This window comes from Emydura macquarii, unplaced genomic scaffold, assembly GCF_026122565.2.
Source record: "Emydura macquarii macquarii isolate MOO-44397 ecotype Brisbane River unplaced genomic scaffold, CSIRO-AGI_Emac_v2 contig_554, whole genome shotgun sequence".
Lineage (NCBI taxonomy): Eukaryota > Metazoa > Chordata > Testudines > Chelidae > Emydura > Emydura macquarii.
Window position 1 is genome coordinate 11,003,416 of NW_027130691.1, and position 12,056 is coordinate 11,015,471.

Genomic DNA, 12,056 nt, shown 5'->3' on the forward strand with positions numbered 1-12,056 from the left:
TCCATAAGGACCGGTGCAAAAGTATAAAGAATTACAAAGGAATGGGCAATGTCAATGAAATGAGTATTTAACAAAGATAATTTCTACACAGAATTTGTCTACTTGGCAGTTTCTTCTTGGAAGTGGCCATGTAAAAGAACTAATTATCTCCTGCATCTGTATATTTATAGGATTTTTTTAAGCATTTCCTTTTTTTCCTTTTAAAGTATATCTAGTGCTTCTGAAGCCATCTTCATATTTACAGAATGGATATAGTGCAGGCAACAATTCTTCCTGACCACTGAACTAATACTCTGGGAAAGATTACATCTAAATTAGGGGGTTCTAAATTAGGGAAGGGGATACTTCAATCTTCATTCCCATCCAGTGCTTGCTTCCAACTTTCCTTTTAGTTATGCTGGAGTAAATCAATGCAGTGGTGTTATTTTGGATTTACACCAATGAAAGTGAGACCAAAATTTGACCCACATATGCTTTGAATAGCTCTGTTAGCTTAGTTTCTCCTTCTGTGTATCTTGTTGCTATGATGTCATTAACCAGTACTATGATATCACTATGCATTAAAATGGAAATGATTGTAGTGTGTAACAATTTCAGTATAATGGGCAGATCCTCAGATAATGTAAATCAGCATAGCTCCATTGATTTCAGCTACATACAAGCTGAGAATTTGGCCACATGACTTTATTTAAATGTTAAGGGCCCATTCCTTCAGGCTTTGTTCATGTGTGTCATCACATGAGTAAACACTACTCACAGGATTAAGAGTGTGCAGGATTTGATCCTTTGGGCCTTATTCTTTACAATTCTTTGCTAATGGAAAGTGCTCAGGAGTTGCTCAGTGTTTGTCAGGATCAGGTTTTAAGAGGGCAAGGAATGCGGGATTGGGCCTTAAAAAGGGAGGAGGAGTGGATGGGCTGTGACAAATTAAGCAGTAGTTGAATCATAAATGGCTTTGGTGAAAGACATATATGGAAGGCCAATGGATTTAAATTCTTAGTCTGAAATACTTGGCAGCTTTCTCCTCCATGAAAGCCTCTCTTGAAAGAAATAACCAAATGGATTTAATTCAAATGTTTTAAAAGAACTATTTACTCACTATGAGATCTTGCATACCAAGCTTCAGCCTGGATGCATGGTTTTCTGCCAAAATATACACCCCTTGAAAATGGGTATTTGTAAGGGGAGCGCTGACGTAGCTTTAATGACGGCCACACAAGCGCTGGGCTAAAATGTATTCAAATTCCTGATCTGATGATGACACCAGTTTCTGCCAATCTTGATGTATGGAAACCAGCATATATATCATTCCCCAAATCACTTCTTTAATGATCCTGTTTGGTGCTGATCATTGTCAATTCAGCTGATGGCAATGAAGGCGAGGTTCATCCAGCACCCCTCAGGAGATCTTTGGTACTCTGCAGGATCAGGCTCTGAGGGATATTCTATCATTTGCAGTGTTTTTTACTCTGTGCGGCCCTGTAAAGGGGAAATAGGATGTCATTAGCAGAAGTGGGGCATGCTTACATGACCAATAGGAACAGGATTTGAGACCAACGCTTTGCTTTTGAACAATGGTTTCTTTTTATTATTATTGAGATGCCTTCTTTTTTCAGACTGCTCCTATGGTCGGAGGTTTAATCGAAACAATTGACAATGTAATGGTACATGTGACCTGCAATCTGGGAGGAAACCCATCCGTCGTAACCGTTGAGGGTACATCATCTGTAGCAGGTAGCATTGAGCAGCAACATTCAGGATATGTTTATGCTGTAATAAAAAACCTCTGGCACTAAATCTCAGAGCCTGGATCGGCTGATTTGGGCTCATGGGGCTTGGACTCCAGTGCTAAACAACTGTAATGTAGCTGTCTGGGCTGCAACCTGGGCTCTGAGACCCACATCTCTTGCAGGATCTGAGCCTGGGCTCTAGCTCGAACTTGAATGACTACACTGCAATTTTACAGCTGTTCAGCCTGAGTCAGCTGACCTAGGCCAGCTGTGGCTGTTCTGCAGATCTTTTCTTGCAGTACCTTCAGTTACCTTCCAAACTGGAGTCTGGCTGGTTGTAATAAATACTTCTTCACTTGCCACTCCTTACTTGTCAGTGTGGGGAAGGAATTTGAAATAGGTTTTTTTTTTTCTTTCTCTCTTTTAATCCAACAAATTGTAGAACTTGCAGAAAGATGATTATACAATTAATTTAGACAGAGGTAGTCAGCTTTGCTCAACAATCTGGTTTCCTTTTTGTTGCTGGCTTTTTCAGGGAGGGTCTTTTTGGGAGGACTGGGTGGGCTGGGGAGAGAATATGAATGCTCTGAAATAATATTTCTGGATTTAATTTAATGATTTGTGAACAGTGAAAGTTCTGACCTAGCCTTTTACTCAAGTCTGTGTCTGAAAAGCTACAGAATATGAATTTGGGGACAAGAGAATGCAAAGGTGGGACAAATTTTCATCTAATGTACACCTATTGCAAGTCCTTCGCAGAGGGGCTTTCTCTTAATATGTGTATGTCCCACATCTAGCGCAATGGGACTCTGAACCCAGTTGACCTTCATATTCTACATATAGATCTGGCTGAATAATTGGGTTTGTTTGTTTGTTTTCTTGTTTTCTTGTTTGGTGGCAATTCTGAAAAGTCAGGAAAATGTTCAATTCAGGTTGAATTTAATTTGAATTTTTACAGAATTTTCAGTGAATCAGAAAAGTCTATTTCGTCTCTGTTCCACATCAGGGATTTGAGTCTGGCTCTCCTACAGTCCAGTGAGGGCCCTAACCACTGGGCTAAAAGTTATAAAGGGGTGGTGGTGATGGTGGTAGAGTTGATGGCAGCAACATCACCACTACCACCTTCTCCACTTCCTGCTTGTTTTGTGAATGGCCAAATCTGTTCATGTCAAATTCACAAATGGTTTTGGGTTGACCAAAACTGCATTTTTCATCAAATAAACTATTTGTTCAACACATTTTGCCCAGCTCTAGCTACCAAATAATTGATTAGTTCTGGTATTCTTCCCTATTGCATTGTGAGCTACATAAGAAAAGAGCAGTTATGAATCACATGCAAATTGTCCCTTCCACCACATCATCCTAGTCACTGACATTCTAAAATTGATCAATAAGGCTCTAAAATAATGTCTTCATAATGTCAGGGGAAAAAGAGAGAGAGGTATCAATCAATTTTGCTTACCTTAATGCCTCATTAAGATCAGTTTGTGCACATTGTCAAATGATCCATGGGATGTTAACACCTCAAATACTACTTTTTCCACTCATAAAGAAGTCAGAACTTCTTAAAGGCAATTTTACTCTTTAATGGGGGCGAGGTATTACTCTCTTTCCCCCCCCCCCCAAACAGCTGGGGTTTTACAGTCAAGATGTGCAGTAGCTACTAAAAGAGCAAACTCTAGCTCTACGGTTAACTAGATCGTAAATGTTACTGATTTTTTTTTTTTTTTTTTTGTTTTGGATTATTGTGCAGATTACTCTTTGGTCAAAATGCCTCCTCAGACTCTGAATTTGTCTCACTATCGCTTCCCATCACAAGGACGGAGTTATATTTCTATCCCCAGTGAAGCTTTTCATAATAAAGGTAAGGGGCAAGATTTGCAGGGAGAAGTAGAATGGTGGCAGCCAATCCTGATTAATACTGTCTCCAAACATGCTCTTGAATGGGGACAGGGATTTTGGTTAGCTCTGCATTTTCTGGTAACTCATTTGATCATCGTCCCAGTCATGTTGGCTTTAAAACTGTGATCATTTCCATGCCATGGTAATCAGCAGATAATGCATATAGGTTATTTCCACTCCATTGCTTTACAGCACTGTTTTAATGTTCCCTTCTCTCTTTGCTAAAAACTTGAGCAATACAGTTAGGCCATATATATATTACAACTGTTCAATCTTGGCACTATTTTACATTAGGGCAGCTACAATTCCTGGAGCTAATGTTTATCTTTCTAACCACCAAAACTGGTTATTTTCCAAGAAATTCTAATATCAAATCTATGTGCTTATCTCAGTACAGTACAACCTTATTCTGTATAGCACCTTTTGTGCTAGCAGTTTCCCAGAACACCTGATGGAATTACTGTAAAGTTACAGAGTTAAATAATAAATAGCAGAAGAAGGAAAGAGACTGGAATACCTATACAACAAGCACTGGAGAAAAAGCGAGAAGGCAAAATTCAACTGCAAATCTGAGTTTGGATTTTAATAACCTCAAGGTTTGGGGTTGAAATGAAATGAGGATTTTGTTCTGGGCCAAACACAATAGGAGGCCAAATTTTTTTAAACAAAAATGTCTAAAGTTAGGTTCCAAAGTCCTGCCTCCAGCAGTGCAAGCAGAGCAGTGGTTCAGCACTCTTTCCTTACTCATTAACATCCTAGCTTTTTAAAGCTCATTTTGAAGCAGCAGTGTGCAAAATCTTTTCTCCCCCTTTCTCTCTCACTTCAGGGACTGAAATTTCAGGTGCTTTGTTCACTCAATGGAACCACTTGCTAAGCCCCTTCCCTCTGTTTATTTTCCACTTTCTCCATCATGGTGGAGTAGGCCGAATGGAGCAAGCTGCAGGTGTGTTACAACAGGGCCGAATCCAAAACTCGTTGAAGTAATCTTTCATTAATTTCAGTGGGGTTTGGATGAGGCCCTTAACAAGGAGACCTCTCAGGAGTTCCTCTGAAGGGTATCTCTGCCATATTCGTTTCAGGGATAGAGCCTCAGAGTCTGGGTGGCATGTTGGGGTCTTGGCAAACTTCACACCATCTTGGTTTTCTGCAAGGCCAGATTGGTTCCCATCAAAACAGTATGCAAGATTAGTTGTGTCATATAGCACAGTAGTTTCTGAAATATTTCCCCTCCACATGTAAGTTACCTGATTTGTGATGACAGCTCTTTTTCCTTGTCCTGGCAGGGAGCTTGTGATTTCTCTGAGTTCTTTGAAGCTTGAATTACTGAGAGCACAAGGCAACTTGAAAAAACAAAAATACCATGTAAAAGGACCTTTCCCCATCCCATTTACAACTTCTCCCACCTTGTGGCATTTTTTTATAGGACATTATTGTGTCTGCTGGTTTGGACTGAATCCAAACTATAAGACCTTTAACTTGTATCTTCCAGGGAGTTAGAAACCATCTAACATCCTATGAAGGGCATATTCAACTAACAGGTCACATTGCTAGACTGTTCAAATGAGCTAGCCTTTAAAATGTATTATTCCACCTTATGCGATTGATTTTATAAATACTTGGAACCCAACAGCTGAGATAATAAAGGACACTTGCGTGGTTGATACTTGTAAAACAGGCATCTGTCTTTTCACTTAAATGTTGGAGGAGCTGTAAATACTTCATATGCACACAGCAAACAATAGAAACAAAAACTACTCATCTATGTTTATGAGCTTCTTCAGATGCCAGTCAATGTTGCTGGTAGTCAAGAGTCCTTCTGATTATTATGAGCACCCTGGATGCTAAGAGTCTGGTATGTCACATGGCCACTTTTAGCTGCATGTTGCTCTGAGGTGACCTTGTAATGGATGGATGATTAAATTAACAGTTTAACTCTATACTTTCATGGTGAGTAGATGTCAGTGTTCCTTTCATTATGCTCCTGAAATCTGTTCCAAACATTGCACAGCAGACTGCAGCTTGCTTTCTCATTTTCTTCATGGGAGCAATCGGAATTCCCATTAAAGCACAAGTGTGATGATTTGCAGAAGTCAGGATTCTTAATTAACATGGCATTTCATACCTAGGTGTGGAAAGCGTCTCCCTCAGAGTTGTCACACTGAAGTATAATCTCTCCTGTTGACTTTGTTCACAGCTTGGGTTACCATTGTGGGCCTTCTTTACCATAACATGCACCGTTTCTTCAGTAACATCAACCCTATGGACACCAAGTAAGTATCCTAGACAGGGGCATCATTTCTGAAAATGTTGGGGGTGAGGAGGACAAAGTTGTGTCAGCATGCTTGCTTCTGCCTCCCTGCTGAGGCCATGGCTGCTTGAGGGGTGGGGGTTGGTTAGTGAACTGGTTCCATCCCAGAGGAGGGCATGGAGGAGGTGGACCTGTCCTGTCCTGAGGAGTGTAGGGGCGGGGAAGGGTGGAGGCAGGCAGGGGTGTGTGTCTCATCTATGGCCTGGGGCAGGGACTGGGACCCAGCTTGCTCTGCACTCAGCTCCAGCCCAGGGCACTGCTGCTGCTTCCTATCCAGCCAGTGAAGAGAGGGGGTGGCTACTGCCCCCGTTCCCTATAGTGGGTGAACTTAGAACTGTCCATGCTGTAATAGTTTTATGATTGCCTTAGTGGGATGCTAAGTACAAATAGGCACAAGTCTGCTTTCCAGCTGGTGTAACAGACATCATGGGCCTGGACACTGGACGTGGAAGTTTAGCCATTGATTTCAGTGACATTGGAATTAAGCCCTTTGTTAGATGTTGTTTCATGCTGGGGAACCTTTTCTTTGGTGACTTATCTGTCTTTCTTCTGAACCTCTTCCGCTACATACTTGGCTGATCCATCAGAAAGTTATATTACAGATTCATATTTTTAAACCTTGAATTAATGCCTTATATGAAATTTAAATCAGGTTTATTTTATGTTGTCTCACCAAAAGGTGGTGTTTGTTTGCATTTAAATAATGCAGCAGTATATAACCTCTCTCTCTTTCCCCCTCACCCTCCATTCCCCCTCCCCTTCCCCAAAAGTGCTATGAATTTTATTCCCATAAACTTGTGAACTAATCTTGCAGTAATAAACCAGACAACAATCAAAGGTCTTTTGTTTTATACACTGTGCCAATGAAATCATTTGCAGATAAGTTAAAATAAACTAGGAGCAATATACTTTTCAAAGTCAATTTCCCAGGGAATTTTGCAAGGCTGTGCACATCAATCATTACATTTGCCTTTTAAACTGGTCATTTATTCAATCTCTGCTGATTAGGACAGTGGTTCTCAGCCTTTCCATACCAGGACCACATGCTACAGAAGAAGAAAGCTTCAGGACGCTAACTCCAATCTATTTCAGGGACTTCCTATCTAGCCATGTGCAAGGGAGGGGAGATTGCAACCTGCTGAAACCAGTTGAGCACCCCTGGATTAGGACCACTTGTAATCATGCTGAAGCAATGTAAAAATGATCACAGAAGAATTGTATGATTTCCTACTCAGTTTAATTTTATAAGAAATATCATGCACCCTTCTTCCTGCAGAAAAAGGCAACTAGCTGGAGCGTGTGAAGGAATTACATCTGCGGCATGCAATATTTCTTGCTGATATGAAGAAATAGAGGCAATAATTTATGAGGATTTAACTTTTCAAGCTGTATGTCCACTATAATTTATTAAGGGAAATAGGCCATAATTTTAACCTCCCACAGAGAGAGAATATTAATGTGGTCTTGACTCACAGGTCAAAGATTAACAGGGATATAGACAATGTGTAAATACCTTCAGCCTAAAATCGCTGTGTTCTGAGGTCTATTCGTGGTGGTCTAGACAGTCTTGGGCTCTGATCCTGCACAGGGATCTGTCCACACAACCAGCCCAATTTTGCCATCTTTATGAACATTGAGTAGTTCTGTACTCCCATGTGTCAACTCCTGCAGAGTGAGAACGTGACAATCCAGAGACCCATTTTTACTCCCACTGAAGTCTATAGCAGTTTTGTCACTGATTTCAGTGGCAGAAGGATCAGCCCCATTTTTAAGGAACACCTGGTTTAAAAGTGGCCTCTAGGTATCTAATATTTACTTTGGGCTATCTGAAATATTTGCAATATATCTAGTATTACAGAATCGTGCCTCTGGAGTTCTAGATAGTTTGCCTGTCCAGGGGCCTGTTTTGAAACCTAATAATCCAAGGAATGCTGTCTTGGAGGTTTTCCTATGTGGAATCAAGTGTGGGATATCTGAGGAATCCTTGAAAATAAGTGTGCAATTCTTTCTCCCTTGGTTTACTTCAGTGCACTTTGCTATTACACCTTTCTGGTTTAAGTTTCACCAGGATAATCTTTTCTAATGATGTTTTCCACAGAGCAGTTGTTTTAAAGACCCCCCTTAAAGTGTTCTTTAGTCTCAGACTACTTGGGCACGTATAATTTACAGTCTGTCTGCTTTCTTCTTCATGACAGAATTTCATTATCCTCGTGGCACATATTAAAACTCCTGAAATTCTTTTATGCTTTGTTGCCAGATGACTGTTCTATTTTCACACTGTCTAACCAGAGCTCTCTGAAAGAGTCATTTTGGTTTTTTAAGACGGGAATCTGAGCCTAAAGAAGCTTTGAGCCTGACTTTCCTCTCAGTACTACACTGATGCAAATCTGAAGTAACCCCGCTGAAGTCAGACAGATTACAGGCCCTTTATTCTTTAACATACATTAGTGTTACCCAGTGGTTCTGGGGAATGTGGTGTTGTGGAAATGCCAGCTTCTTGCTTGTGTTTTAGTTTCTTTCACATGTATCCAGATTCATCCGAGTACTGCTCTGGCCTTGTAATGCAGCATTACAAAATGCTAAACTAAGTTAAATGATGGGGGAGGTACTATGAGATGGATTAAAACCTTGGGTATGAACACCTTTTAAACAGTGGGCGATTCAGCATACAAAAGCCCTGGATCCAAATATCCCCAGGCTTTGGGGAAGCAATCTCAAAATTCATATATACATCTGGATCCAAATTTGGGATTGAGCCCTTTTCTGGATAGAACTCTATCTACTCTGAGGGGCACATTCTGCCCATGTAAATGTGTCAAGTTTTCTCTGCAACAGAAGGGTATTCTTCAGTTAGTCAGATGCATCATCATGCATTTGTGTGAATTCATCCCTAGTAATCCAAAACATTTTTAAAAGTCTTATAAAAAGCAGAAAAAGAGCTGAGTTAAACTAAGCAGAAACAGAACAAAGGAATACCAACGGTAACTTCTTACTAGAACTGTTCTCAGACTGGAACCCTGGTCCTGTGAGAGGATCCTCATGGGCTGATCCTAGTGCCCGTGCAGAACTTCAGTGGGATGAGAGGTCGCATGATCTGTTTATGTGGATGTGATGGGGTGTTGAAACCCCAGACTGGGCAACAAGGGGTTAAGGGATTATTTTGGGCTCCGACAGGCCTGCCTGGCCACACCTGCAGCAAATGCTCCATCTGGTGGAGGAATTAAGAGAGAGAGAGAGCTCATTTGGAGACAGAGCTGGAAGAGAGGAGACCTGCAGCCCAAAACATCAGCAGCGCAGAGCAGAGCACAAGGAAGCCTAGAGTCTCTGGCACAGCTGCCCCAAAAGTGCCCTGCCTGAGTGAAGGGAGGACCCACCCCAGCAATAATCAGAGAGGGGAAGTCTGTCTCTGCCCCCCCGTCTGTGGACCCTGGACACTGGTAACCCCCTCCCCACAATTCCCCTTCTGGTCACAGGTTGCGGCTTTGAGCACTAGGCTACGCTTGTCTACCAAACCCCAAGGGAGGCTCTTTACAGTGGACTTAATTGCAGGATTGAGGTCTTGGTTTTGATGAAAGGGGTCAGAGAATATTGTGACTCTGGTGTCTCATATATATGTTTTGCTTCTGATGTACAGGAAATAGATTAACAAAACAGCAAATTATTAGTAGTCCAGTTTAATCTTCTAAACCAGTGTTTCTCAATTGGGGTTCCGCGGGAACACTGCTGGGGTTCCGCGGGAAAGTGACATCACGCCGCCGAGAGCAGGTGTTCTGTGCGCCGCCGAAAAAGGGAAAATGTCCCGGATTTTTCGGCGGAGGGTATCGAGTATGAGTGTAATTTTCCCGCAGAGCCTAAAGGGTTCCGCGGGGAAATTTAATTGAGAAACGCTGCTCTAAATGGTTTCATGCAGAGGAAGGTCAATAGCTACAGTACATTGATCTCAGGTTAATTCTGCTATGCATATGTAGCTTACCATGAGCTGATAAACATAAACAGGCAGCACAGAAGGAGACCTGTGGAGATGGTAAGTAAGTTTAAATGCTGAGTGGTAGAACTCAAAAAGAAATACATTTTTACTTAAAAGTGTTCTGATCTTTGTTACATGGGGTCAGATTGTCAGCTCTTGCATAGTTTTATTGACTTCCATGGAGCTGTGCCGATTTATACCCAGCTGAGGATCTGGCCTGATCACTTTAAACTAAAAACAGATTAATTCCTTGTTCTTTCTATTTGTGACTGTTGCAGAGACAAAAGGCCAAACTGATCTGTAGTACAACTCCACTGATTTCAGTTGTTACACTAGGGATCAATTTGGCCCAGCAGGTTTACATTTGCAGCTCTTACTTTTCTTTATTTAACAGGCAGAGATAGCATTTAATGCACAGCTCACTAGAAAGGGCTCCACCTCCCCTGTACAGCTACAGTCCTTCAGTTTGGACACTCAGCCTATCCATGGACCTAGGCCCTATCACAAGGCCTAAATCCGTGAATTTAGAGCAGCAGATGCATATTGAAGGAGTAACTTTCTTCTGACCGAACTGCAATCAGCCAATATTAGTATGAACTGTAAATGCTAAAATGCTGTTTTACCCACTTCCTGATATTTTTGCTCTTCCTTTCCAAGGATTGCTGAGGCTGCTGTTTATAAAGGCTACATGATCTCAGCAATGAGCTACCTTATCTCCCTGAAGGTGGAGCCACCACCAACTTTGTCTCATAATCTGTCAGGATCTCCTCTTATTACCATTCGGCTCACACATAAATTGGTAAGTGAAAGTGAAATTTCCAGTTTACACTCTTGCCATGACTGATTGTTCCAATCTTTTTGCATCTGTGGATGTTTCTCTGCATTGATGGTGTTCTTATGGCTATGTTAGTGATGACCCAGCTGATATCTATGATTGCAAAATATGGTTTGCATTTTCCCCAACTGCCATATTTCAGGGACTGTATCTGTTTTTATAGTCCCACAAAAGACTGACTAGTGACCCCATTGATAAGACGGTTAAGTAACAAGTATTGTTTTTAGACCTTTGGCATATATTCTATTTATATATGTGTGTAACTTACAACAAGTGTAGCATGCTATGAATCACCACTGCATACTCATTGAGAAAGGGGTATCTTTGTTGTTGATCCTGTGGGTTTTTTCTTTTAGGGGTGGGCAAAGGCAGTGACAAAGTAGAGCAGTTTGTTCTAAAGGCAGAGGAGTTAGATTATGAAAAGTGCAGTAAGCACTGACCTACTTAAGAAAGTGTAGAATAATGTTGTTGTTGTAAGTGATGAGTAGAAAATGGAAAAATGTGAAAACTTCCATTCCCCGACCCCCATTTTTCATTGAGGTTCCCTTTCGGGGGACATTTTCCAGCCAGATATAAATGTATCGGTTTTTCCCACTTCTGTTGCAGGTGCATGGGACTAGGGAGAAAAAGTCTAAGACCATGGATCTGAAATTATTTTGTTGTTTTTGTGTGTTTCTGAACAGAAAGTTCTGAATTATGTCCCATGTGGCCTCTCAGAGATGGGCACTTCTGGGGTGAGGGCTCCGGCTGTTGGGTTTAAAGAAATGTGTTTTGCTTCATTCATCGGGGTAGCTGAATGCTTTAGTATGATGATTCTCCAAGAGCCCATTAAATTGCCCTGTACTTTTTCTGTATTCCATTCCTCAGTCATGGAGGAGGACCAAGATGCTGGTGCACAGATAGAAATGTCCTTTATCATTTGTCTCCTCTGGCTTGACTGTTAAATCAATTAACCCAGAATACACAGTATCTAATATAAATATCTAATCTAATATCTAATGTAATACACAGTTGTTTGCATGATAGTGAACTGTCATGTCAGTGATTGTTTCAGGCAGAAAGCGCAAGCATCAAATAAGAGAGCCTATGTGTACATAGGTCTATATTGGCAAGTAGCATTGAGGTGGGTAGGATATGCAAAAAATATGCATGTGCTTAATGAGGTTTTGGTAAAATATCTAGTTTTCCTGAGCCATGGCACTGGCCTCTATTTTAATACTTGTCTCCTATTCTCTGTACAGCCTTTTATTACAAAGATAGGTAAACACTTTGGCCTTGTGAGTTAGTTTCTGTAGCACAAAATTAATTGCTGGC

At 41.2% G+C, this 12,056-nt stretch overlaps 1 protein-coding gene across 3 annotated transcripts in view; it reads left to right on the forward strand.

The window, feature by feature from the left end:
- The window catches only part of ADGRD1 (adhesion G protein-coupled receptor D1), a 248,188-nt gene that overhangs the window by 34,530 nt on the left and 201,602 nt on the right, over positions 1 to 12,056 (forward strand). For all 3 annotated transcript variants that reach the window (XM_067539758.1, XM_067539759.1, XM_067539760.1), the window contains 4 exons: positions 1,617 to 1,734; positions 3,484 to 3,594; positions 5,827 to 5,902; positions 10,565 to 10,706. In XM_067539758.1, the coding sequence (XP_067395859.1) occupies positions 1,617 to 1,734; positions 3,484 to 3,594; positions 5,827 to 5,902; positions 10,565 to 10,706 (447 nt within the window). The remainder of the gene's footprint in view (positions 1 to 1,616; positions 1,735 to 3,483; positions 3,595 to 5,826; positions 5,903 to 10,564; positions 10,707 to 12,056) is intronic.